The following is a 27,542-nucleotide window of genomic DNA, read 5'->3' as shown; positions in this document are numbered from 1 at the left end:
GGTCTCAGTTTAATTCTGAGGATTTCCGGTGGAAAGGAGAGACTAACTCCCCCCAAATTTTCCTTTGCCAGAGGTGGTGGTGCATGCCTTTAATCCAAGCACTCGGGAGGCAGAGGCAGAGGCAGAGGCAGGAGGATCGCTGTGAGTTCGAGGCCAGCCTGGTCTACAAAGGGAGTCCAGGACAGCCAAGGATACACAGAGAACAAACACCCTGTCTTGAAAAACCAAAACCAAAAAAAAAAAAAAAAAAAAAGTAAATAAGAGTTCAAGGTCATTTTTAGCTACATATCATGTATGAGATTAGCCCAGGCCTTGTCTGAAAAAATCAATAATAAATAAAATAAAATTTCTGAAAGAGTTGAGGGTGTAGCTTAGTAGAAGAGCAGTTGCCTTGCCCTGGAGATGATCCGTGGTACTTTAAGACAGACAGACAGACAGACAGTCTAATGTTAAGTCTAAACATCACTGAGGAAATATTAAGAACAAGGATATAAGAATCGATTCAGGGGGTTGGAGAGATGGCTCAGAGGTTAAGAACCTTCCAGAGGTCCTGAGTCCAATTCCCAGCAACCACATAGTGGCTCATAACCATCTATAATGGGATCTGGTGCCCTCCTCTGGTGTGCAGGTGTCCATGCAGGCAGAACCCTGTATACATAGTAAATAAATAAATCTTTTTTTAAAAAGTTGATTCAGTTACTACAAGTTATTCAAACTAACTCTACATTCTTTTTCTTTTTTCTAACTCTAAATTCTAACCAAGCATTTCTCAACTAACACACACAAAAAAGGGCAGATGTGGGAAGAAGAGGGGGAGGGGAAACAGACCCTTTCAAGTGCTTAAGACTAATGCACACTGCCACAGCATGCAGGCACACCCTAGGGGGAACTGCTAGCTCTTAGTCAGATAGGAAGCTCATCCCTGTATGTGTGTTGTACGTGCGTATCTGTGCACATCCAAAGAGGCCAGATGATGTCCTGTTCTATCGCTCTCTCCACTTTATTTCCTTGAGACAGGGTCTCTCTCTCACTGAACCTGGAGCTAGGCTGGCAGCCAGCAAGGCCGCGGTGACGTCTCTATCTCTCCCTTCTACAGTGCTGGGGTTCCGCACACAGGCAAGTGGCCACACCCAGCTGGAACTCAGGAGCTCATGCTTAAGCAACGATGGTACTATCTACTGTGCCATCTCCCTAGCCTCAGGAAACTCATTCTTGGGGCCATCTGCCCTGATCCCCACCTTCCCCTACATTCGTAAACAGTGAGGAGAATTAATCACAGCTTAGAGGTTAGAGACTATAAGTGATGGATGCCCCACAGCCCATGTGAAGAGGTGCGGAGGCCACGCCCGGCCTCTCTCACGATTACGGCGGAGACGAAGGGAAACTGGTCTTCCCTCCTCAGGGAAGGATGAACACATTATTTTCCAGTCTCAGACGCTAGACCCTTCTTGCCGCGATGGGCTTCCGAGGCATGTCACAGCAAAGGGAAAGCCAGGGGAAGAACCCAGACACCTTCAGACGTGGAGGCGGCAATGTGTTAACTAGCAGAAGCCCTGACTGTCTGTGTGCAGGGGTCTTTAGGGGAGCCTAAGCCGTGTCTCTTCTTACTTTATGGTAAAGCAGACCTGGGGAGGGAAGTGATTTGTTCCAAGTCACAGCAAAATGGGAGCAACACTCGGGACTCCCAGTGCAGCAACTCAGGTCCGTATTATAAATAGGCGACGTGTCTCTCAGCAGCTGAAGCAAACGGCTTAGCCAGCTTAAGGGCTGGGTGGAGTCACCTTGACAGGCACTAGCAAATCACGGAGGAGCTAGCTCCCTGGAAGCCAGCAGGCATAAACCGTCCTGAACACTGTCATCTTTGCCCGTGGAAGGTCACCAGAACATCCCCCCCCCCCCCCAATGAATGAATCAGCACACAGGTATTTCCAATCCCGAATAAAGTTTGGAGGGCCCACCTGAGGCCAGAAATTGAAAGCAAGCACCAACAGAAAGGCCAGGATGAGGCCCAGACTGAAGTCTCTGGGACATCTAGAAAAATCCTTGTCCTCTGGGAAGTTGAGAGAAACTTCCATTTCGGCCCCAGCAGACACCTCCTGAATGCTCCGCAAGCCGCAACCCTTTGCCCTCTGGACCTACTCATTTGCCCTAAGGTACCCACCGAGAACACCCACTACCAAACTATAAGCTGCGTGGCCGGATGAGAGGACTCTGGAGCGGTTACCCAGGGCGGTGATACCCTCTACCCATCTTCTCTGGCAATACTTTTACTGCCGTAGGGGTGTTCAGAGTTACCAAGTGAGCAATGACATCCAGCTTGTCAGATCTCTGCAAGGAGGGGGCACCTTTACACAATCGTGTATGTTGAGGTTGGAGGCAGGTAATAGTTACCTGGACACCCCACTGCCTCAAGACCTTAGAAGACTGAGCCGCTAAATCTACAGCCTCGTGTACCCAAGGCTGACGTGGGAACAAGATCACATTTGTCCTACCTAGTCCATCCTGGCTGGCCAGGGGTGCCAGATTGTGCAGGCTTGGGACTGGGTGGGAGTAGGAATTTACACTTTCATCAACGGGCTGCAGCTTTCCCCCACTCAGGCTGGACCTGAATTCATTAAGTGGTCCAGCATGATCCACAAGCTTCCCAGAGGCTAGCAAGCATAAACCATCTTGGATACTGTGCTGAGACTGTAGGTGTGCCTCACCAACATCTGGTGTACGTGGTGCTGAAGATCCAATACAGGGCCTTGTACATGCTAGGTAAATATTACATTCCTGGTTTACAGCTACCATTCGTGAAGTCATCTCCATGACACCTCGTGTCTTCTCTCCCCCCTTTACTCTCCTCCTCCTCCTGCAAGAACTTTCCTTTCCTCCCAGGTCGACTTTGGACCAGCTCTCAGGGCTTGGAGACTGGCCCCAGCCCGCCCGGGCCTGGAGCACCGGGTGCGGCCGAGTCGTGCTGGGACAGCTCCATGCTGCCTCCGGGGCAGCCGCGTGTGCTCCAAGAGTAGATTCCGCTGGGAGAGGGGAGAGGTGGGGGAAGAGGGGAGGAGAGGAGAGGAGCTCATCTTGCAGGGGCCCGCAGGGGAACACCTGGGCGTAGAGACAACCAGGACTCGGGGGTCGTTATGGTGAAAAATGAATGAAAACACAAATGAATGGACCTCGAAGGTGGCCGGCAGGGAGTGAACCCAGGAGCTCGTCTTCCGCTCGCCCGAAGCCATCAAGACCGACCCTCGGACACAACGCACGGGGCGCGCGTACCTCACAGCCCGGCGGCGCGGCTTGATCGGAGTGTCCCGCCCGCAGGCAGAAGGCGCCTAGGCGTGGGCTCCCAGAGACACGCAGGCCCTCACCGCAGCCTCCGGAACCCGGAGCTCCGGGACGCCGCCCTTACCTGGCCGCCTCGACAGGCTCGCTACGGCTCAGAGCGGTCATTCCAGCGCCTTCTCGGAGCCCGAAAGCCGTGCGCCAGACCCTGTGCCCTCCGGGGCCCGCCCATCCACGGAAAGGCCCGCCCCCACCCGCCAATTGGCAGCTCGCGCAGGATGAGCCCAGCTCATTGGTGGATTCTTCCCCGTTCCCAGGCCGCCCAGGTAAGGCCCCAGCTGCCGGCCGGTCTTCACAATTGGGAGGTTCCAGAAGCTACAGCATCCTATCATTAGGTGTCCCCTCAGGGCTCTTCGGTTCCCGCCCCTTCAGCTTCCTGAGCTTGGTGCTTCAACTTCTCTATTTCATAGGCCTCAGTCTCCCTACTGGGTCACTTGGCCACCTTGCCCAGAGAGCAACAAGAAATCAGAGACCCTTGTGCTTGTGGCCTGAGAGTTCTGTGAGGTTATCAAGCAAGGACTTAACCCACGTGGCCTTGAGGGGGATCTCTACTGCAGGAGCCGGCCACCTAAGTATATACACTACAGGTTCTGGCTGAGCTCCTGCCCCGCCTACTCACCACCACTTATATACCCAAAGGCTCAGCTTTTCCAGTGCCCTGGTGATCTGGTGGGACCATAGCAGCCATGGCTGGGAAGCTGTCATTTTCACTTGTTCAGAGGGCAGGGCTCACTCACCCCCCCCCCCCCCCGCACCACACCCCAGGTAAGGGAAAAAAAAAAGACAAAACAGGACACAGGTGCTTCAGCTGCTGTTTATTGACATTCAGGTGGGCACTATAGCAACAGGCCTGGAGATGCTGCAGAAAAGAAGGTGGAGTGGAGTGTCTGCAGTGACTGACAGCGTGCAGCGCACAAGGAGGAGTCGGGGAGGACAAAGCTGTTGGGAAAGCAAGTCAGGGCCAGGGCCAAAGATTATCTACACTGGAGCCCTGGGTCCCGCGCCCTCAAGCCCCTACTCTCGCTGTCTCCTGACTCCAGGCCAGGGCTGGGAGTTCTCTGGGCAACTTTCACAAGAGCAAAATACAGAGATGTTGCTGCCCTTTTGTTATAAAGTCAGAGGGTCTCTAGTCGAGCATTTCTCCTTCACCCCTGGCTCAGGCAGGGCCCATAGACAGCTGAACTCTGTTCCATGTTTCAGAGGCCTTTCGTTTTCCCTGGTGTCCCTGCCCACCAGCGCCACACTATGGCCCAGAGTGAGCACTACAAGCGTTGCTGGCCTAATGGATGGGATGGGGGAGGGGGCAGGGGCGGGGATAGAAGAGGGGCTCCAGGAGGCCATCAAGGCACAGGCACTACGCGCATGGTGTTGGTGAAGCCAGAGCCAGGGCGCCAGCCGGTCAGCACAATGACCACATCTCCCTTTTTGAAGAAGCCTCGGGCCTTGCCTGGAGGAGGAGAAAGTTGGGTGAGTAGAGGTAAATGCTTCAGCAAACTACTCCAATACCCCACCCAGCCCTATCTGAGCAACCATTTCTCCTACCACAAGATGGCGCTTTCTTCCTAGCCTAGACAAGTGAAACCAGAGAGGTGCAAATACCCAAAAGAGCTGCCCACAGTGCTAATCTAATGGAAGTAGGGGACAAGCTGCCTGACCATTACTCCTTCCCACCACAAGGTGGTGCAAGCCTCCTATCCTAAACAAGGACTGCAGGGACCTTTGGTGTTCAGATACCAGAGTGGCCAGCTTTGCCCAAAGTCAAGGTCAGCTGCCTTCCCTAGTCCCTTGATATCCACTATAGAGGACTAAAGGCCACGGACTTGTTTGCCCTACACCACAGGGCGGTAGCTCCAGCCAATCTTAAGAGAACCTCAGCAATTTGGGCCCCAAATTGGTACAGTAAGGACAGAAGAGCTCAGCCCAGGACTTCAGAGCGATAATTTCAGGGGCCGCAGAAAAGCCCCTTCTCAGCCCCCGCCCCTTGTTTCCAGCTACGTACCAACATTCATGGCCAAGTTTACACGGAGGTCAACATCCTCAGCCCAGGCATCCTGGACGGCATCCTTACACAGCACAGGGAAGATGCCGCGGTACAGATGGGCCTGGCGAGCAGTCTGGGGGTTGCGCGTCACTGCGATGATGGGGGCACGAGGGCGGTACCTGGCCACTTGGTGAGCACTCCTGAGGTCGGGAACAGGTTGAACAGATCAACCAATACACTATCAGAGCCCCTCTCAGGAGGCACAAGCACTTTCAACAGTACCCTCTAATGCAACTCTGGGCAGCCACGATTCTGCCCTGTCCTTTATAAAAGGATTGTCCTGAGTTCAGTACAGGCTGGCAGGGAGGGTAGCCCGCCAAGCAATATTTGCAAACCAAGCACCATGTGCTCAGCTCCTGACTTCTGGTTTCTGCAGAGACCAGCAGTGGACTGGACACTGGGAGCCAACAATACTGGCAGCATAATGCTGTTTCCATGGCAATCCCAACAACTGAACTGTCAAACTTGGTGTTAAAGGAAACTTGAGAATTTCTGTGGTTTTAGAAAGCTGGGTGGTGCCCCGTGGCAGCATAGGAATGTGTGGCCCATCTACATGTGTTCTAGGCTCAGGGCAACCTGAGGGCACCCAGGAGGTATTGGGGAACCAGGCACATCACAGCAGAGAGAGGATAGCTTGCTTTGGGCTGGCCTGTGCACACAGGCTTTGAAGGAGGTAGTTCCTGGAACCAGGAACTCCTCAGTGAAACCCCAAGAACTACAGGCAAATAAATAGCAGGGGCTAAGGCACAAGATTAGTGTAGACCTTGCATCTTAGAGCTCCTGAAACCAACCTTCAGTGGGAGAGCACCACCTTCTAGAGAGCACTCAATCTGGGGAGCACCCAAAGGCCTCAGGCTAAGAAGCATACACCCTAACCAGGACAGCAAGGGAATCAATGGCCACCTTTCTAGGAAGGCAATAGACCTACGCAGGAGGACCAGGAGAAAGTCCTTCACACTGGTTTTTTTTTGTGTGTGTGTGTTTCGCTCTCTGTAACCTAGGCTGTGTAGCCTAGGTTAGACACAAATTTGTAATCCTGAGTGCTGGGCGTCAGGCCTGGATTTATACTTACTGGTGCGCGTGTCTGTGAGCCCACGGGCACAGACAGGCCAGAACCTGGCACTGGGCATCTTCCTCTATTACCCTCCCTTCACCTTACTCTCCCTCACTTTACGGGTATTTCCCACATGGTCACATACATGTAGTGCCTGTGGAGGCTGGAAGAAAGCATCAGATTCCCCCAGGAGTGGAGTTAAGACAGTTGTGAACAGCCATGTAGGTGTTGGGCCTCTGGAAGGGCAGCCGGTGCTGCTATAAGCCACCCACCCCACCTCCCTCCACGCCCGCTTACTCTTTTGAGACAGGATCTTACTGAACCCAGAATTCACTGATTCTCTGGGCAAGCCCCTTAGTACTTCCCCCATCTGTGTACCGCCCCCTTCTCTTTTTATTTTACTTATTACAGGCGTGCACCACCACGCCCACCTTCCCCTTCCCTTTTTAATTTAATTTTTCTGAGACAGGCTTTCTCTGTGTAGCCTTGGCTGTCCTAGACTCCCTTTGTAGACCAGGCTGGTCTTGAACTCACAGTGACCTGCCTGCCCCTGCCTTCCGGAGTGCTGGGATTAAAGGTGTGCGCCACCACCGCCCGGGCCCTCCCTCCTATTTTTTTTTAAACCACAGGTGCCAGATCCAAATCCAGGCTCTCATGTTTGTACGACAAATGCTTTCAGTCTTCCTCCATGGGTTCTGGGGACCAAATACAGGCCACGTTTGTGTAACAAGGAATTCTATAAGCCCTCCAAACTGGATTTCTTTTTTTTGTTTGCTTGTTTTGAGACAAGCCCCAGTTCTCCTGTAACTCACTCTGTAGACCAGGCTAGCTTTGAACTCAAGACATGCCTACCTCTGTACTGGGGTTAAAGGCATGCGCTAACCATGCCCAGGTTCCACACTGGACTTAAGACCACATAGTAAAACTAAGCAAAACTGGCTATTGCTTCAAGGTCACTGTGAGGCAGGCTGTGAATGTGTGCTGGAGCCAAATGGCTTGGTATACCTGGAGTCCTTTGGTGGCAGCTGGGGGTCTTAACTTGGCCCAGAGCCACTCTCGGAGTCCCCAAGGAGAGGCGCCAATTGAGCAGGGCAGCCCCAGGGAGCCACTGCCGCCTCCTACCTGCCAGACTTGGTGAGGACGATAATGGCCCCACTGCAACACTTGAAGGAGGCCTCCACGGCACCCACGGCGGCAGCTTCTGTGGGGTCGCTGGTAATGGGCGCCAGGCGGCGGAGTTCCTCGAATAACTGCAAGTGGTAGATGGCAGCCTCTGCCTCACGGGCAATCTAGGGGAGCAACATCCGTCCAGGGGGACGAGGAAAGGGGGGGGGGACAGTGCTTTGTCAGAGCTTTGTCACACATGGAAAGGGAGGAATCACAGACAACTGGGAAGGAACATGTCCCCGGGCACAAAAAGGCCAGGCGGAGGCGTTACTACACGTTCTGAACTCAGCAAGACCAACGACTCCACAGGAACCATCCTGTGCCAGGTGCCTGTGACTTGCACTGTGCCCGTGTGGGATCCTCTGGTCCTGCCCTATCATGACCTCCTTGGCTGCCTTCCTGCAGGAGAGGTGCTATGCATAGGTGTAGGCACACAGCTGGCCTGGCTGTGTGAGAAGCTGGTTATCCTATGGTGACACCTGCCCTTAGGGCCCTACCTGCCAGATTCCGTCAGAACTATCAAAGCTGCTGCTAAACACTTATAGGAAGCCTCCACGCTGCCCATGGCCATGGCCTCCATGAAGTCTGTGGAGTGACTGGAGGCTCGCACAAGCTCTTCAAACAGCAGACGGTGGAACATGGCTGCCTCAGCCTCCCGAGCTATCTGTAAGGGTTAGGGTAGGAGGGATAAGGAGGAGGGGGAAGGCGGCAGAAGACGGGAAAGACAACACATGGAAAGACAGAGGGGTAATTAATCAGAGAGGAAAGTACCCTCAGGTTAAAGCTTTCCTTCAGGCAGATGCAGAGGCAGGGTGGTCAAAGTCTGCGTGCTTTTCCTTTTTTTGTTCTAACACAAAGAAGGTTCTTCCAGTCTGGAAATGTTTGCCCTCATGGGACTTCCCTTTGTTTCTTCTTTTGTTTTTAGTATCACCCCCTACCCCCAAATGGGCTTTTGAGAGAAGAGCTTATTGCATAGCCCTTACTGGCCTTGAGCCACAAAAATCACTAATCTCTCTGACTCGGCCTCCCAAGTGCTGGTGTAATAGACATGAACCACCAATTATATGGCCGGCCCCTTTTCTTTTTCTATTGAAGATATAGTGATAGGCCCTAGGACCTTGGCATGCAAGATGCCAAGGTGAAGACCACATCACTTCCACTCAACCACCCTGCCTCATGACACAGCTTACAGGAAGAAATAGGCCCTCCCCTCCTCGACATGGCTGTCTGTGTACCATAGGCGTGCTTACCCACTATTTACAGTGCAAACATTGGGGTAGCTCTGAAAGCTGGGGGTAAAGGGTCAAAAGAGCCAAAGTTGCTAAGTGCATCAGTGCTAAACAGAACGGCAAACTCTGGCACACTTGAGATACATCGAGCAGCCATGTGAAGAGACAGATGCCTGTGAAAGCATGCAGTCATGTCTCAAGACGCTGATTAAAACTTATTAAGACTGTTACAGGATAGCAAGTGTGTTATATACAGACTACGTATTCAAGGCAAAACCAGGCATCAGAAAGAAAATATAAGTTTAGAAAATGCAATCACAAGCATCTTAGTGTAGAAGGATTTGAAGGACCAGCAACTCATCTATAAGCAGATTTGCAGGTGCATAGTACTTCTGGTTAAGAATGGAGTACATGCAGCCCAAAGGACAAGGGACATGAACAGGAAACAACCATAGCTGGGATGCCTAGCTCTTAACTACAGGCCATGAACTGCACCAGTTAGACACAGGAGGAAACGGCAAAACAGATAAAGGGGAGAAGCTATCTGCAGTGTTAACTGATGATAGAGGGAGAAGCTTAAGCTTGTACCCCCTGAAGGGGCAGCCACAGTCTAACCGGACTCTGTGACTCATCTTCTGAACAGGGCCAGGCAGTCCCCGCCTTGAGGTTCTAAGATGTCTGTTCACAGAAAGACCAGGGCATGGGAAAAAGGACAAGGACATCAGAACCACCTCCAACTCTGACCTGTCCACACCTGCTGTTTGCACCTGCCACAGCATGGGCAAATGGACAGCTGGCTGGCTGGCGCGATAGCAGCAAATCAGGGCTCAAACCCACATTTATCACCATGTGATTCTCATTCAGAAATTGAGGAAACGAAGATTACATCAGCATGCTCAGAGGCTTATCTAACTAATGATGGCAGTAAATGTTTAGTGGTAAGGCTATAATTAATGTCTCATCAAATGCCATCTTAGGGCAAAGTCTTGAGGTCGCATAACTTGCCCACAGCTGTACAAAAAGACATTTATGCGGTTGATGCTTTGGAGTACCTGGTTAAGGTCAGTAGTTACCTTGTTTCTGACCACTCTGAGGCCAGATCCGCACAACTAAGCAGGCAACTAGGCAAGGAGAGTATGAGTAAAAAAGCAGGAAGGCAGCTACTGTCGGGGAGACTGAAGGCACAGTTCATAGCACCTGCCTGCCTCGGGCAGTTATGAGGATGAGGCCACAAGACCAATCAGAGCAGCAAACCACATCACACCAGGCGGTGCTGAGCCCAAGCTGTGCAGCACTTCTAGTCTGTTGGTTTCAGTATAGGCACGGGCTACCACAATTCAGATAAGCCACGGAGAAGGTCACTTTGAATCTGTTCAAACTCAATATTCACACACATAAAGGGGAGATAGAAGAAGGTCCAACCCTGAGGGGGCTTTCTTCCCCCCTCCCCCCCCCCCCCGTCAGTTGTCTTAAAGTTGGGGGCTTGTGGGAAACTGAGGGCAGAATTAAAAAGGACGGGGGCCCTTTGCTAACACCAATGTTAATACTTTTTTACCTGGTAAAAGTCCTGATGCCCTGGGTCAGGTCGAGTCTGCTGTTTCTGTATTTTACTAATCTAATCCAGCCAGCCTCAAATTCTTAGCTACCGTCCTGCCTCCGCCTATGAATGCTGGACTCAAGATGTAAGCCTGAAGTCTTTTTTTAGACAGGGTCTCTCTGTGTAGCCTTGGCTGTCCTAGACTCGCTTTGTAGACCAGGCTGGCCTCGAACTCACAGTGATCCGCCTGCCTCTGCCTCCAGAGTGCTGGGATTAAAGGCGTGCGCCACCACGCCCGGCTATGACTGAAGTTTTAAAAGGAGAAAAGTGGTCATAGCTCCTCCATGTTCCTACTCCTTCCTGAGCCTGCTGAGTTCAGCACTCACTCCTCAACCCACAGCTACTTGTAGCCCTACTTTGGGTCTGGCACAGAAAGGGAGGCAGTCTCAGGTCACAGGCACCATGCAAGGCCAGCTCGAAGCAGCTCAGTGGGGCCACAGCCTGCAGTGGAGAAGCTTCTGCCCATGGGGGCAGGGGATCAAATCGGAAGCCTAACCAGGAGACCAGCTGGGAATATAGTCTTGGCTTCTGTAGAATAGAGCAGAGAGGTTCCAGGGCCCCCTGCCCTGTCTGAGAGGATGAAGGCATCTTATGCCTGCATCCCAAGACTTAACTCTTTTTAGCCAGATGTGGCCAATGTAAAGAAAAACATACTGTCCAGAGCAGGAAAAGGGGTGGGGCGCAGGCAGTGAAAACACAACAGAAAATCCGAGAAGCACCCAGACACACCTTCTCGCTCCTCTTGCTGTGACGTGGAGGAAGTTAAGAGACTGGGTGGAAGGTGTGGAAGCCTCTCTGGCAGAGCTTCTACGCCAGGCTGAGGACTTACCAGGTGCTGCATGCGCACAGCCTCCAGAGGGTAGTCCCCTTTGGCTGTTTCTCCCGAAAGCATGATGCAGTCTGCTCCATCCAGGACCGCGTTGGCCACGTCGCTGCCCTCAGCACGGGTGGGACGTGGTTTCTTGATCATACTTTCCAGCATCTAGGAGGGGGCAGACAGGGCCTTTGGTAAGACACTGGCCGCCTCCAGCGATAAGTGATTGTCATGATAATCCCCTGAAGAGTGTGCAGACCATGGCTGTGTAATGGTAAATGTATAGGAAAGAACACGGGACGGGAAGAACGAAGGAAGGAAACAGCACGTGCCTGTGTGGCGCAGATGACAGGCTTCCCAGCTCGGTTGCATCGCCCAATCATCATCTTCTGAGCCAGGAAGACCTTCTCCGCAGGAATCTCAATGCCTAGGTCACCACGAGCCACCATGATCCCATCACTGGCCTCCAAAATCTCATCAAACCTGATAGCAGCAGAGAAAGATAGCATACATTGCTCTAATTAGCCCATGGCTTCAGTTAGCTCAAGAGTCTGACTGCTGCCCTTTGAGGTGCCCCACTCCCCAGCCCTCCAGGGGGTCAACCAGCATCTATGGCTTATCAAGATAGAGACTCCAAGTTGCCAGGTACAAAGGACACAAGAGGCAAGGACAGCAAGTGTATATTGACAGTTGCCACCCCAACTCTGCCAAGCCCACTTTTGTAACCCACAGAAGTAGGTCTGTGGGAAGCAGTAGGAGAGCCAGTAATGAACCATTCACCCTATTTTGGCTTATCCTTATGAATGTCAACTTAACTAACGCACCACATGCTTTCCTATGAGAAGCTGAGTGGACCACCTTCGGCATTGGACGCCAGGCCCTTTGTTTCTATGTGGGTCCCGAAATGAAAACTAAAAAGGGCTTTCCGCCTCTAAGATGCTGATTCAGGGTTGACCGGGCCTGGCAGGCTGCATTTGGACATCACGGACTCACTCACCTGCGGACGCCTTCATGGTTCTCGATTTTGCTGATGATCTTGATATTCTTGCCCTTCTCTCCCAGGACCTTCCTAACCTCGTGCACATCGGCGGCCTTGCGGATGAAAGACGCAAACACCATGTCCACATCCTGCTCCACCCCGAACTTCAGATCCTGGATGTCCTTTTCTGACACGGCAGGGAGGTCCACAGCGGCACCAGGGAGGTTCACCCCCTTCTTGCTGCCCAAGGAGCCACCATTCTCCACCTCCGTCACCAGGAAGTCAGCACCTGTGTCAAAGGGAGTGGGAGGAAGCAGAGTTAGGGGTCAGTGTCAACGTGCCAGCAGCGGGGTGCTCTGCCATCTCCCCAGTTCAGGGGATCACATGCTATGTCACACTGAGGACACCAGAGCCATGATCAAGCAAGGCTCTGAGACCTCAGACAAAAGCCATTTTCCTCATCTATAAATGATATCCGCTCACAGGTTGGTAAGAAACTGAGTTTTGTGTGTGGCAGCACAAGCTTTTAATCCCAGCATTCAAATTCAAGCAAATGCAAACAGACCCTGGACTCACTCTGGATGAGCAAGTGGCGCTCTTAATAACCACTGAGTCATCTCTCCAGCACCGGCTTTTTTGATTTCGAGGCAATATTTCATACAGGCCAGGGATGTAGGCCGAAAATATACCCTTAAACTTTTGTTCCTCTGGGGACTGAACCCAGGCCCTCACATGGTAGACCCAGAGACTCGCCAGGCTCTCGGGGTGGGAGTTGGTGCTAGTCCACGGGCAGCACCATGCTTACCTTTCTCCTTCACCTGCAGTGAGATGAGCCCGTCGTCCACATAGATCTTGCTGCCCACCTCCACCACCTTGCAGATGTTCTTATAATCCAGCCAAAGGACGTTCTCATCGCACTTTTCCATGTACGCGTTGTCAAGGGTGATCTTCAGGGTGGCTCCCTTCTTTAGCTCAACTTCAGCAGTGCCGCTCTGTAGATTGAAGACAGCACGTGGGTGTGTGGACCACAGAAATCAGCGCCTCTGATGGGGATGCTCAAAACCCTGGCTCAAAGTCTAGAGATCTTTGTCTTTTATGTAAATTCTGTCTTTGTTTACTTTGAGGAAATGAGGATAAAGAAAACCCTCTCTCCCGCCCACAGCAAGAGTGAGATATTAATAATACACCCCCCACCCCAGGGCTGCCGGCACCCAGAGCTCTCCCGGCTCCCCAGTACACTCACGCCCTTGATGAGTCCAGTCCGGATCTCAGGTCCCTTTGTGTCCAGAGCCACCGCAACCGGCCGGTAGAGGATCGGATCAGATGCGAAGCTCTCCGTGGCCGCCCGCACGTTCTTGATGGTCTCTGCATGGTACTGGGGGAAGAGGAAGGAGAGACTGACAGGCGTCCTCCAAGCCTGACTCCAGCCCCCATCCCCTCCCAGTACCCACCCTTCCTTCTACAGGACAGCCCTGCCACGCCCACCCCATGCCCCAGCAGCTTTAAACAGATTTACCACAGCACCAACTCCAACAGCACATCACAGAACCTCCCAGACTACTGTCCCTTCAGGTATACTAGTGTCCCCAGGACTCAAAGAAGCCTAACAGCAGGGACAGGCAAAGGGCCAAGCCTTGTGTTTGAGTGAGTCTGTCCTGGCAATCTGTATTACACTGTTTTCACTATCGATCCCAACTCCAATCCAAACTCAAAAGCTGTTGACTTAAGTGAACAATGGCCCCGGCTATCAGCCCACTGCTCTCGCCATGCAGACACCTGCTTTCACAATCACTTTCTCAGGTCTGGTGAGGAAAGAAGAGGGAGGTGACCAGTGGCCTGTCTCTGGAGGAACTCCCTTTGCAATAAAGTCTCCCCAAAGCCCTTCCCCCCTTTCTATCTGGGACTCAGAGCCCAGATAGCAAAGAATTTGTGCATAGTGCAGACCCATGCAACACAGCTGATAACAGACCATTTAATTCACTTTATGTGGCTTGATGGTTAACCACTGCGCACAGGAAAGACACCTGCTGCGTGCCTGTCTGTTATCTACAGAAGCCTGGGGCGGAGCTGAAACCAGTCCTTCATCTACACGGACCAAAGCTGCCTGAAGGCTGAATATCTAGTAACCTCGCCCCAGATACACCCACAGTGGCTAGCTACTGCCTGTCTTGGTTTGCTTTAGAGTCTGGGAATTGCTCCTAATTTCCACAGAAGAATCCTGGCTCTATAATTTCAACTTTGCAGGATTTAAAAATCTTTCCCCTCAGCCAGGTGTGGTTGTGCACACCTTTAATCCCAGCAGAAGCAGGTGGATCACTGTGAGTTCAAGAGGCCAGCATGATCTACAGCCAAGGCTATGACAGAGAAACCCTGCCACAAACAAATAAATAGAATCCTTCCCCTGGCCCAACATTTTTCTAATGATGAGTGAGGTTGAATCTAGGGATTTGTTCCTGCACAGCAAATATTCTTCGGCTGAGCCAACACCTCAGCCCATTCATGGAGTATTCTAAACAAACATGTACATATAAAACTGCGTTATAGTTAGAGCATCCGACGATCTTTTATTAAGCTCCTCTGCATGCTAACACTTCTGGGAGGTGGACTGGTCTTCCACTGTCAAATTACGGTTTTCCCGACACACTACCAAATGGCAAAGACTGGTACCCATCAGTGCTGTCCTTGTAGAGACTCTAAATTTAGGCTGTTTAAAAGTCAATGTGGGAGTACAGCACTGCCTGTTCAGCAAGAAGGACACATCTTGCCCATGTGAACAGCAAGGAGTGGGAATTAGACACTGTCAGCCAAAGCTGTCAAAAGATCAGTGCAGCGGGCAGATGTTCCCATCAGAGAGAGGGAGTGATTCCAAGGTCTAAGGGTACTTAAATCTCCAAGACCATCAAGGACACCCCAGCTCCTCAAAGGTGCACATGAAGTAAAAGCCCTGACACATGGCCAAACTGCTTACATGATCTGACACAACAGAACTTTGGGTCAGACCCCCAAACCTTCTGGGGTGTTAAAAGCTAAATATAACCTTACAAGGATTACAAAAAAGAAAAAGGTTCAAAGTACAGATAATCTCTAATGCCTTATAATTTGAAAGGTCATGGTAGAAAAGCTAGGTGGTAGTGCGCACGCCTTTAATCCCATCACTCGGCAGACAGATCATCATGAGTTCATGGCCAGTCTGGTCTACAAAGTGAGTCCAGGAGAGCCAAGGCCACACAGGGAAATCCTGTCTTGATTGAAGAAGGAAAAAAGTCAAGGCAGTGTTCCACGCCCAGAGTCTGGCCGTTCTCACCGGCCACTTCTATCTCAGAGCTACACGGTGTTATCTTACTGGAAGCCTAAAGGTCAGCTCCTCCAAATCTATTTTTGCCTGTCTTGTAAACTGGAGACCATGCCGACTACTAGAAAGGACCATGGCAAGTGCATCTAGTTCTGACTGAACTAGGCTTCCTAGTTTTCTCCCCCTTGGGAGCCCCTGCTGAGAATAGCAGGGCTTAGAAAGCAATGATGTGTGTCCCGCCCCCCAGGTCTCCAATTTGCTATGTATCTTAAGCTGGCCTTGAACCCAGAATTCTGCCTCAGGTTCTATACCACCACACCCAACAAGGATATGTCATACACTGCTTAGGCGCCTGCTGGACTATCTCCAGGCCCCATGACATTTGGGGGGGCTAGCCTCCATCAGGCTATTTATGGAATATGTGTTAGGGAATCTATGATGAAGATTCTCATGTTCTGGAAAGTCGGACTGCTCTTCCCAAGGTATTTTTAGTACAAACAACTTCCAAAGGTCAGAGGGCAAAATAGCTCAGGGTAATACTTTTACTCAGGGCACAAGAGAAACCAAGAGGTGGGGAGGACTGTCTCCACAGTGAAATCCATGATTTAAAAGTGTTTAAAGGGCAGATCTTAAGATGCCTCAAATGGTTTTTTTTGTTTGTTTGTTTCAGACAGGGCTTCTCTGTGTAGCTTTGGCTGTCCTGGACTCATTTCATAGACCAGACCAGCCTGAACTCAAAGATAACGCCTGCCTCTGCCTCCGGGTGCTGGGTTTACAGGTGTGTGCCACTGTGCCTGCCCAATGGGTTGTTCTTAAGAGCAGTAGCAGGGATGGACTTTTACTCCTGCGAAGCAGCACGGATGGAAGGCAGTGCTCACGGAGCGGGGACATCACCTATCACATAGCATTTGTGCATCAGATTCAGTCTCAAGCAGAACCCCCTCCACACCTACCTGTCTTGGTACTAAACTAAGCCAAACCAACCTTCTGCACACCCCCTTGGTTCACCAGACCCACAGGAGCCACTGTAGAAACCCTGACGTGTTGTTGCCGAGTGCCGGGCCCAGACACATGACGGCGTTAGGGTTTCCAGCTAAACTATTTTTTAAATTTTCGTTCTTTCTTTTTTAAACAATTTATATATTATTTATACACAGCTAAACTCTTCTACACCTTCTTTTTGAAGGCTAAGGGTAGGGAGAAGCCCTGGTTTGTCTAGATCAGTGAAGGTGGCAGGAGGGAGACAGGGCAACAGGGATGGAGTAGGGCAACGTCCCATTCACCAAGAAACCTGAAGTACCAAGCACTGTTAGTGAGCCCCTTACCACAACTCCTGTTCCCAACCAATATCCCAGCAGTGTAGGGGAGGCTCACCTCATGAGTTCCATGAGAGAAATTCAGACGAGCCACATTCATTCCTGACTTAATCATCTCCTTCAGCATCTCCACAGATCTCGAAGCAGGGCCTAGTGATAAACATTGAAAACCATAGGAAGAGAACCACGGCATTCAGCAGGTAGACAAACGTGTGCAATTTGTTCAACATCAAAAGAACATCCTTTGTTATGAAGTCATCACCCCCACAAGTTAGTAGAAAGGTCTTTCCAAAGTACAGAAAAGTCTACGACAGTACTAGTCAACTTTCTTCGTTTATGTTTGATGGAAAATCATTCTGCAGGGCCTCACATAATCAGAAGAGTGAAGAGAAGATACTTTTCTCTGACTTTAAGATGTCTAACTACTGAATGTTGTTGGTGACATAAAAAAGCTCCGAGCTCTCTGAAAAACTCCTACTAAAGCCCCAGACCACCCCCAAACCTCACACACTACAGAAAGAGTAAAGTATACTATTTCTTTATGGCCACTTCCCATGACTTCTGATAGTAACGTGTACAGTGCCTCACTTAGAACCTAGGTTAGCTCTAACGGTTGCGCCTTTCAAAGTAGGCAGAAGAATCCGTTCAGGGGAGGGGCACGCTCACTCACCAATGGTACAAATGATGCCAGTGTTGCGGGCCGTGATGGGTGCGGAGTCAATGTCCAGGCGACACATGTGTTCAAGGAAAGTATCAGCCATGGCTGCATGGAGCTGCTGGGTCTGGATAAAGGCAGTCCCTGCTTCGCTGTGTGGCTTCGGCATGGTTTCTGAGGGCCTGGGTTCCGGAAAGTTGAAGAGTGCAATTAGACTGTGCAGTGCTTAATGAACCATCTGGCACAAGAGGCTGTCCCCTGCTTACACATTAACCCAATAAGATTGCTCTGTGCACAAGTCACACAGAGGCCTGGCACGTGCTGGTTACATGGGTGCTCCTCAAATTGGGCAAAGGGCTCGTGTGACCGTGAGCAAGCAGCAAAGACCTCAGTGATCCAAAGTAACTTCCTACCCAGTGCATAAGCAGGCTTCTTCCATGGGCTGCGATCTACTCTGCGAGCTTTCACACCACCCTAGAAAGAACATCACCCCACATACATAAACTCCCCCGAAGTTGCAATAAGAAATATCCTCGAAGCAATGGCAACTAATCTTTCAGCACACAAACGTGGTGCTTGGCCTTTGGAAGTCTATAATGACAATGGGTCGAATTGACAAGTATCTGCTTTTGTAGGGCACCCACATGGCCTCCTTACCTCGTTCACCCAAACCAAAGTGGTCCTGCTGACAAGGGAGACCCCTATCCCAAGACTTTTTTAGCTCCAGAGTCCTAGGTTTTCACTGACTTCAAAGCTTCACCTAAATGTATTCTTTAGATTCTATTAGACACAAGAGTAAGGCAACAAAAAGTTTTTCTGGGCAGGAAACAAAAGCCCCAAAATTCCTCAGCAAAAAACAGCAGCTTCTACAAGACACACAGGAACACCGGACTGGCTCTAAAGTTACTACAACCTCACCAAGAGTCATCTGAAGCCACAGAGACAGAACCACATACAACAGCTAGCCTAAAAGCCACTATGCATCCTAGGTTGACCTTGAACTCGCTATCGTTTGTTTGTTTTCCCAAGGACTGCCATTAGACTCAGCTTCCCCAGCCCCAGCTCTGGCTATCTGGAATCCCTTCCTATGTCTGATAGGTAAGAACGGCATTCAGTAGTCAGAGCATCCATCCGTTCCAAGTAATTAACCACCCAGGTCACAATCCCAACAGCTGCCCTGCCCTTTGCTTTAACTTTATTACCGACTTACAACTAAATGCTCACTGAGCTGGTCAGTCAGCTGATTAGAGGGCAGAACTCTGGAGAAGCTCTGCGCTGTTCCTGACAAACCACCAAAGGCTTGTACCAAGTTGGCATCCTTCTCCCCAGTTCTCAGGCCATGGGGCTCATCCCCAACTCCTGAGCATACAGTCTGCACTCTACAGTATCCCCCCCCCCATCCCCACTCCGCCCCGTCTCCCCAGACAAGGACCCTCAGTCGGCTCCTGACTGTGGCTTTTCTGGACACCCGAAGAACAAACGTGTACCTAAACCCATCTCTGTCACCTGAGACCTGACAACAGCCCAAGATTTCTGCCACCTGGTACTAGTCTTCAACACAGAAATGGAAACTTAGCAAGAGACCAGTTTTCTTTACATGCAGCCTGGGGGGGGGGGGGGCGGTCCAGCCTTCTCGGTGCTGGGATTACAGGGCTGCAACCACTACATTTACAGCAAAAATTAAAACTTTTAAAGGCGGGCAGAGATCACAAGCTGTTGCTTGCTAATGGCTAATACTCTTCATCCTTTATTCTGTAAGTCACACTAGGTACCAAGACAACCAGTTTCTCCTCCAGGGTCCAGTCCGTTATTTCTTTTTCTTTTTTCTTTTTTTTTAAGCCCCTAACAAATTGTAGTGTTTGCTAAATGAGATCTCAGTCTCTGCCAAGGTAAGTTCTGGCTCCTCCTCCTCCCCACCCCCAAACCTGAGGAAGCACTGCATACAGGATGCCCCAGGTCCTGCGTCTACCCATGGTTGAAGCAAATACCACTGGCAAACTCTCACAGCTCCCATCCAGGCTTAGGTAAGTGGCTGCTGAAGGACACCAAGCCAACAGGACACAAAGGCCGTGCTGTGAACCATGGGACCATGAACTGTAAGTCCACATGAGTGCAACAGACACCGGAACCCAGTTTCCTGAAAAGTCAGCCACCAGGCGGTGGTCCTCTCTATCTGGGCTCCTCCGAGCTCCTGCCTGGGCCAGGCGGGCAGGTCATACCTTTGGTTCTCTGGGCCTGGGCTTCTGGTGATGTGCTGCTGTTTTTTTGACTCAAGGCGACTCCGTGGCCCTACTTGGAAAGACCGCTCAGAGCTGAGTATAGTTTGCCCAGGAGAGCTACAAGGATTAAGGTAAAAGCTGGCTGTAACTAGCGCTCTGTGGTTAGCATCTTAATAACAGGCAGAAGCTGCTGAGATTCAGCTACGTTAGAATACACACTCAGACACCAGAGAAGACGTTAATGAAAACCCACGAGTAAAAATGACCCCCCCGCCATGGCTCTCCTGTGGCACTTTATCCCCATAACTCCCCATAATTGCTATTTGGTTTTAGGGGGCAGAGGGGTGGGGGTGGGCACTAAGCAGAGACCAGAGGACAACCCGAGAGTTTGCTCTCTCCTACACCATGTAGGTTCTGGGGACAGAGCTAGTCAAGGGAAGCATGTTCCTGTGTCTGCTGAGCCATCTCATGGGCTCTCACATGTAGGTTCTGGGGACAGAGCTAGTCAAGGGAACCAAGTTCCTGTGTCTGCTGAGCTACCACATGGGCTCTCATTGCTTTGCACACTGCCCCCTTAGGGGAGGCTCAGGATATCAAAATTATCAACTTGTTACCCAGGTGGTAGCGTTTATCACAACACCCCTCCCCCTCCCTTTCCGAGACACCTCACTGTGTGTATCCCTGACTGGCTGTAGGTGCTATAGACCAGAGTGGTCTCCAACTAAGATCCACCTACTTCTGCCTTTCATTTTTTTAAGAATAAGATTTATTTATTTTGTGAACAGTGCTCTACCTGCATGTGTGCCTACAGACCAGATCTCATTATAGATGGTTGTGAGACACCATGTGGTTGCTGGGAATTGAACCCAGGACCTTTGGTTGAGCATCCAGTGGTCTTACTTAACCTGAGCCATCTCTCTAGCCACTCCGTCTGCCTTCTAAGGCTGGAATTACATCATTTAATGAATAAAAAAAAAAATCACTGAGGTAAATGTTTTAAGAAAAACTAAGTGCACAGACTCTGAAAATGACTTATTTCCACTCCGACTATAAAGCTCATGAGAGAACTTATACATAATGTGAAGTTCCTTCCATGTGCCAGCCCTGCACCCTTCAGGATTACTCTGCTAAAACAGTGAAAGACATGTGTTCTCTCTGCCCTCAGACAAGGGCTCCGTAGGGCACCTTCACTGACCTAGGAAGGGCAATTTGATCCACTGACTTCAAGGCCAAAAGAGAAAAAGTTCATGTGTCTAATATAAACTATGGAAAAATTCCATGACCAGAGCCTAGCTATTTTCCTGTTTCGACTGCTCTCAGGCTTGACAGTACAATCTTTGTGCTAACAAGGACGCTCTGATAGACAAGCACTTGCCTCAAGGCTCAGAGATGTAAGTTAGCAAGTAAAGATTCAAAAACTTTCTTGGGCCTCAAATACATATCCCATTTCCCCACCTAGAATTAAACTTGCAGTCTGCAGACTGGAATACCTTGCTACTAATTACAAAGTGACAAAAGGACATGCATACATATTTCAATGGATTGATAAAATTATATAGGCTTCTAACAAAACTTCAAGTGTTTCAAGCCCCCTATACATCCCTTGCTGTTTCTCTTCCAAGGCTCCGACCTGGAGCTCCCACCCGCCCCATGGCTCTTCTGTCTGTCCCATGGCTTCTAGAGCCCCCAAACTCTAGCCAGGTAACTATAGTGTATACAGACCCTCCAGGAAAGCAGCAAGGTTTCTCAGAACAGGCTAGGCCTCTGGGAAGAGGTTACCCTACTGGCTGTCTACCTGTACAGTAAGTTGTGCCTGTCAGGACCTGTGGCCCCACCCATGCCAGCACAATGCACTGCCACATCCTCCTCCTCAGGAGGCACCCACATGCACAGCCAACCTCCAGCCGGCAAAAGCCTGGTGCGTCCAATGACAGCAGCAAACACCACGCCCAGGGGCAGGAGCCTCACTCCTGAGCCTGAGCCCCTGCAGTAGGATCTTCCTCACAGCCATTACCCCCCTGTGAGAAAGGAGACAGCAGCCCAGGCCTCAGTGTGGGCTGCAGGTTGGAGCATGCCCAGGCCCAGCTCTGATCACTTGGTTCTGCCCTTTCCTGTCTCAAGCAGTTCCTGGCCCTTCACACTTCCCTCGTGTTTCCCTCATGTCAGGAACAAAGGTCAAAAAACAAATCCAAACTACCCAAGGCCACCCGGCTTCTTAGAGCTACTGCTCTTGTCAGATCATGCTTAAAAGTTTCATGCCTCACTCCACCAATTACATCATTATGCAGGTCCAAATCACTGCTACCCAATGTCATCCTGGCCTAGGAGCAAGACTTCATACCAGTTCTCTGAGTCACCCTAGTGATGGCACCATGTCTACTTTCTCCAGAGTCCTGACAGTTACCCAAGATCACCTATGGAATTAAAGGCATCACTGCCATCACTGCCCAGCTTATTTATTTGAGACAGGGTTTTACTATATAGCCCTGGCTAGCCTAGAACTCCATCTGCCTCTGCCCGGCTTAAATCTTAATAGTCCTACTTTAACCCCTTTTATAGAAGCTGGGCATAGTGTGGAGCACTGGTTTAATCCCAGCATTCTGATCTTTAAATTCGAGGCAACTCTAGTCTGCAAAGAGTTCAAGACAGTCAAGGCAGTTACACAGAGAAACCCTGTCTTTAAAAAAAAAAATCCTTTCATAGAATTATGGGACCTGGGCTGGAGAGATGGCTCAGTGGTTAAGAGCGCCACCTGCTCTTCCAAAGGTCATGAGTTCAATTCCCAGCAACCACATGGTGGCTCACAACCATCTATAGTGAGATCTGGTGTCCTCTTCTGGCCTGCAGGTAAGATATGGTACACATAATAAACCTTAAAAAAATTTTTTTTTAAATATTATGGGACCCCTCCAGAAAGATCATTCTACTTCAGAACAAAAGAGTCCTCAGTGCTAGATCTCCTGGCCTCTGTCTCAGCTGTGCAGAACTAGTTTGAGCAGGATGGATGTGATTTGGAGGAGCTCCTGTTCCGTTGGCACATGGCGCCTCCCTAGCAGTTTTAAGCATCCAGTGTGTCTGGGAATGATGCCCATGCTCAGGACCCTGGCTTAAGAGCTCGCAGAGCCAGGTGTTAGCAGAATACACAATGGCCTCAGCCCCAGGAGGCACTGGCTCAGCATTTAAAGGAGTTGCCCTGAGCCACAGTTGGGAGGAGGGGGATTAAATAAAGAGGGAAGAGGGCACCAGCTGTCCCAGAGCGCTGACCTACTTACTAGGCGTGCCTGTCTACAGTAACCTTTATAGGTTTGCAACTGTTGCTTTTTCCATGGTGGAAACCCTGCTCTCCTACCACCCAGAATTCAGCTTCAACACTCACTGTAGTTTTAGACTTTAATAAGAAAGTATTCTGGTTTTATTCAATTCATACACAATTTTGCTCTCCCACCCCGCTGCCGGAACTGACACCCAACCACTGTTATCTATATCGAATCCTATCTTGTTGGCTTTTTTGGCTTGATATAGGGTTCCATGTATCTCGGAGTGACCTTGAACTCGATAGGCAGAGCATCTACCTCCCTGCCTCCACCTCTTGAATGCCGGGATCACAGCATGCTACTATGTCCATTTTATGTGGCACCAGGGATGGATCAATGTTTTGTGCACAACAGACAGTCTACCAACAAAGCTACATTACCAGTTTTCCCCCCTACCTTTTCTCCCCTTAGCCTTTTGAGGATAGACCAAGCTGCCCTCGAACTAGATATCTGCTTGCAACTGTCTCCAGAGTGCTAAGAGTAAAAGCATGTGCTAACATCCAGCCCTTCACTACTTCAAAATCAAATCTCTTGACTCCTCCAAAATGGGCATGGCACGGAGTAAAATCTTTTACGCTTATTGCTGAAGACACCAGTATTTTAAAGTCAAAATATGACCTGTTGGTCAACTAAACATTTTGGAAGGAATACAGACACTGCTTCCCTTATAGGCTCGGAGTTTACCAGAACCTTGGGTGGAGAAAAGTTAAGAGGTGCCCCAGCGGCCACCGGAGGTACTGCAGCCCAGCCCTCCCTCCTACGTGCAGACAGGCACAAACCACAGCAGGGGTGTGGCCTCCCGGCACTGCGGAGGTGGCCCTGCGACCACCCCACCCCCAGTCCTGAGCTGGGCTATCGTCACACTAGGCCTTAAGAGCTAGCACGTGGGCTCACCTCTGACTATTCCAGACCCAGGAAAAGTACCGTGCCAGGAAGAATGGTCGGGTAGTCTGATATTTATTCCTATTGTAACATCCTATTAGTCTCTATAAGTGAAATCCACAGGGATCATTCAGTCCTTACCAGAAGCAGTAAGTAAAAATCTCACAGGAGCGAACTCTTGCAGTTTACCAGTGAGCTTGGCTATGGGTATCTGGGATGATTCGGAAACTGAAAGTCAAATGAGTCATTTTCCTCTACCTCAACCTCCCCATCTTGGTTCTTGGCCAAGTCAACTTGCTGCAAGAAAGCTAAACCCAAAGACACTAAAAACCCAAGTAATGTGAATTTCACGCAGGAAACGTTTCCCCTATCTTCCTGTCCATGGCCGCTTCCTCATTTCTTCCACTCAACATTAAGAAACCAACAGCTTTAAGAAATGAGATGCCTTTTCCTGTGACCAACACCTTCATGTCACAACAAGCTGCTTATAGTCAACTATGAAATGTGACAAGTCACTCACGGAGGATAAGGTTCTTCTGAAACTGAGTTTCACTACGTAGCCCAGGCTGGCCTGTACTCATAGCCATCTGCCTGTGCTTGCTGCCAGAGAGTGCTGGGACTAAAGGCATCATGGTCCATTCCACTTGACTGGGGTATAGTTAATAATTAACCCCAGCACTAAGGGAGGCAGAGGCAGGTGGATCACTGTGAGTTTGAGGCCAGCCTGATCTACAAAGAAACGTCGTCTCAAACCCCCACCTCTCCCCCAAAAGCTATGTACTAAATAAGAAATTATCAGCATCCATAGTTTGGCTTAAGAAAGAAATAGTGTCTTGTGCTGGACACAGTGGCACATGCCTGTAATCTCAGCATTCCGGAGGCAGAGGCAGGTGGTTCTTTGTGAGTTCACGGCCAGCCTGGTCTACAAAGTGAGTCCAGGACAGCCAGGGATGTTACACAGAGAAGCCCTAAAAAATAAATAAATAAATAAATAAATAAATAGAAAGAAAAAAAGAAAAGAAACAAGGCCTCACCCCCTGGGTGGTCTCAAATGCACAGAGATCCTGGCTGGCCCTGCCTTTCCAATGATGGGATTACAGATAAGTGAGTGAACTATCACACTCAGCCTGGGGGAGCCATGTTTAATTTAGGGAAATGCACACTAGTTCACTATTTGTATCACTAACAGAAGGGACCTTACTACGCCTGGGAGAACTAGTGTGGTCTGCTCACTCACCCAAGGAAAAGAATCTTCTCAAGAGTCGATAGGTTGAAAGATTGAGTCATCTTGCCCAGACCCGGTGATGGTTTACACTACTTTTCCACAGAACAGCCTCACTCCCTTAACTACAGTATCCTCAGGCCACCAGAGGGCAAATTATTTGCTAACAATGCTACCTTAAGTCCTAACCTTTGTACCCTAGAAAGCAGCCACACCCCGAGTTTTGGGGCAACAGTACTGCAACATCTTCCAAACCTAACTTCCTACAAGCCCTCAGACAGAAAGGTCTTCCATTAGATTTCAACCTGTTTGTTTCTAACCTTACAGTCAAAGACAAAGGCTGCCGCATTTCTCCCTTTAGATGGCTGGGCTCCTTTCTCAGGAGAGTTACAACGTTACTTTGTAAACACTAACAGGATTCCTGAGAGAATTCCTTTCCTGGGGAATACTCGGCATTAAAAGCTTACATTAAAAACGTAGCCCTCGTGTGTATAGGAATAGCAAGGGGGCAAAGACTAACATTCGCGGCCTTCGATGTAACTGTTTCCTTCATTGACAAAAACCACGTGCATGCCCTTTTGGGCCTTTCAGCGGAGATCAGTCACACTGCATCGAGGATGCTCTGTACTTACACGGTGATTAGTAATTCAGCAGCCTGAAGCAAATGTTGCCACTCGTGACAGAGGACCAGAAGCTGAACCTCAGAAAATTAGTAAATCACAACGGATTCCAAAAACCTATTTATATCCCACGTGGCCTCCATAAAGGGCTGTATCCTCACTATGAGGCTCACTTTATCCTAACTATCAATGTCGTGGGTTTGGAAAAGGTGAGAGATACTAGAAAGTTCTTTCCTGTGTCTTCACACCCAGGGTGCCGGCTACCTTATGTACGCATCCCCATCTTCCTCGTAGCACTGACTTGACAAATTTTGCTTCCTTAATAAGCCTGAGCTCTGTGGGCTATGAGCGTTCTCATCGCGTCCATGTACGCCCCAGGTACATTCGGAAACTACTCTGGGTTGGTCTACCGCCCAACGCCCGCACAATGCCGGCACCTGAAAGCAGCGTGACCGGCTGGATCAGGCGCCTTGCGGTACGCGCAGCCCCCGGGCCACAGGATGAAACGCGCCGGCGACCAGTGGAATCTAAAGACGCACAATTTAAGTAACAATAGCGGCCAACCCTTCTTATCCGGCCACTAGGAATTCTAAGGTTACGTAACCAGCGGCTGCAGCCCCCGGGATGGACACTGAGTGCAACCTACCTACGTACCCCGGACCACGAGGGCCAGAAGGGAGGCCGCGGACGTGACGAGAATGGGAGGGGGGAAACTGAGCGGAGGGGGAGGGGCTAAGATCTGGAGGCTGAAAGGATGCAGTGGCGCGGACGTGACCAGAATGGAGGGGGGAGGGGGAGGCCAGGAGCTGCGATCTCCCGCGCGGGAAGAGTACACTGACCTGAATGGAGGATGAACAGCCGGGCGGATGGGGGAGGAGGTGGTCAGAGGAGTTATTTCAAGGAGATTACAAGTAGGGTACCGAATGACGGAGGCATAGGGCTAAGTAAGATTAAGGGCTAAAGTACAAGTGAATGCAGGAGGATGAGCTTCGTAGCAGAGGGACTGAGAACAGGGTGGCGAGGAAGGCAGGAGTAAGATAAGAGGCTGGAATCAGATTGAGAAGGAAGAAGAGACCAGAATGAGGGCGTGGGGAAAGGACTAGCCCGGGCCCGTGATTTTAGAAGGTCAGGACGGGCCTCCAGATTAGCTTTGTCCCCAACCCCCAACCCAGACTAGGATGCACGATGCCCAGGGCCTGGGTCCCGCGTGGGCAGCCAGGCCTGCCTTCCGCAAATCGGGCATCGGCCCTGGGGAGATGGCTTAGGCTCTCCCCGCTCACCTCGGGGGTGCTCCGGTTCCTGCTGCGATACCTAGAGCGAAGATCTGCAGAGTCGGGACGCGTCGCTGCAGTGCGGGTCCGCTCCTCCGGGGCCTCAAGGTTATCCCAGCTGCGGGCCGCCGCAATCCCTCCGCAGCCCCGCCCCTCGCCCAATCCCCGCGGCGGCTAGCGACGCCCCGCCTCTCGCGTCGTGCCGGGTGCCCGCACCTTCTAAGAGAAGCGCGGTGGAGGCGGGACAGGCAGGTTGCCCTTTTGAGGAGGACTACCTTCTGTGGCGGAAGGACACCGTAGACCAAGATTGCGCATGGGTTATTCTGATGGCCAATGGGGAAGTAGTGAGGAAGTAGGGCCCGCCCTCAGAGCCACCGACACCACCCCCCCCAGATCGCCAGGCGCCGCGACCACCTGTTGCCTTAGCACTTGGGAGGCTGGATATGGTACCCTTTTTGGACCTCTGCCCAGGTCTCCCCATCTGCCCTGGCCTACCAGGGCGGTGCCCAGATTTCTAGGTCACGGGACATTCCTCCA

The 27,542-nt window shown here is 50.7% G+C and overlaps 2 protein-coding genes across 9 annotated transcripts in view; both read right to left on the bottom strand.

Annotated features, from left to right (window-relative positions):
• Positions 1-3,522, bottom strand: part of GRAMD2A (GRAM domain containing 2A) — a gene marked incomplete at its 3' end in the record, with an annotated part of 37,662 nt that extends 34,140 nt beyond the window's left edge. For 3 of the 5 annotated variants that reach the window (XM_084782685.1, XM_084782686.1, XM_084782688.1), the window contains exon 1: positions 3,401-3,522. In XM_084782685.1, the coding sequence (XP_084638811.1) occupies positions 3,401-3,441 (41 nt within the window). In that variant the 5' untranslated portion in view covers positions 3,442-3,522. The other 2 variants (XM_084782687.1, XM_084782690.1) reach the window with 2 other exon arrangements.
• A 611-nt stretch (positions 3,523-4,133) lies between these two features.
• PKM (pyruvate kinase M1/2) lies at positions 4,134-27,161 on the bottom strand. Of its 4 annotated transcripts, none has more exons than XM_084781395.1 (12): positions 27,015-27,161; positions 19,697-19,813; positions 17,493-17,659; positions 16,881-16,972; positions 13,458-13,589; positions 13,020-13,206; positions 12,233-12,503; positions 11,568-11,718; positions 11,251-11,403; positions 7,551-7,717; positions 5,333-5,514; positions 4,134-4,780 (listed from the first exon to the last, which is right to left on the bottom strand). In XM_084781395.1, exons 3-12 carry the CDS (start codon positions 17,644-17,646, stop codon positions 4,674-4,676), a joined length of 1,596 nt encoding a protein of 531 aa, XP_084637521.1. In that variant the 5' UTR covers positions 17,647-17,659; positions 19,697-19,813; positions 27,015-27,161; the 3' UTR covers positions 4,134-4,673. The 4 variants fall into 4 exon arrangements, with proteins under 4 accessions (XP_084637521.1, XP_084637519.1, XP_084637518.1 ...); XM_084781393.1 differs by lacking the exons at positions 7,551-7,717; positions 27,015-27,161 and adding exons at positions 8,093-8,259; positions 25,130-25,194; XM_084781392.1 differs by lacking the exon at positions 27,015-27,161 and adding an exon at positions 25,130-25,194.
• Between the last annotated feature and the right edge of the window lie 381 nt (positions 27,162-27,542).

The sequence above is a fragment of the Acomys minous genome (assembly GCF_964271855.1).
Source record: "Acomys minous genome assembly, chromosome: 5".
In the NCBI taxonomy this organism is placed as follows: domain Eukaryota; kingdom Metazoa; phylum Chordata; class Mammalia; order Rodentia; family Muridae; genus Acomys; species Acomys minous.
This window is presented reverse-complemented; position numbering and strand designations above follow the sequence as displayed.

Coding starts and splice junctions, on each gene's coding strand:
- PKM (XM_084781393.1), bottom strand. CDS start 25,179: ATGACTCAATCTTTCAACCTATCGACTCTTGAGAAGATTCTTTTCCTT. Junction 13,207..13,457: donor GGACTGGACTCATCAAGGGC/GTGAGTGTACTG, acceptor TTCAATCTACAG/AGCGGCACTGCTGAAGTTGA. Junction 4,781..5,332: donor AAACTTGGCCATGAATGTTG/GTACGTAGCTGG, acceptor CTCCTCCTCCAG/GCAAGGCCCGAGGCTTCTTC.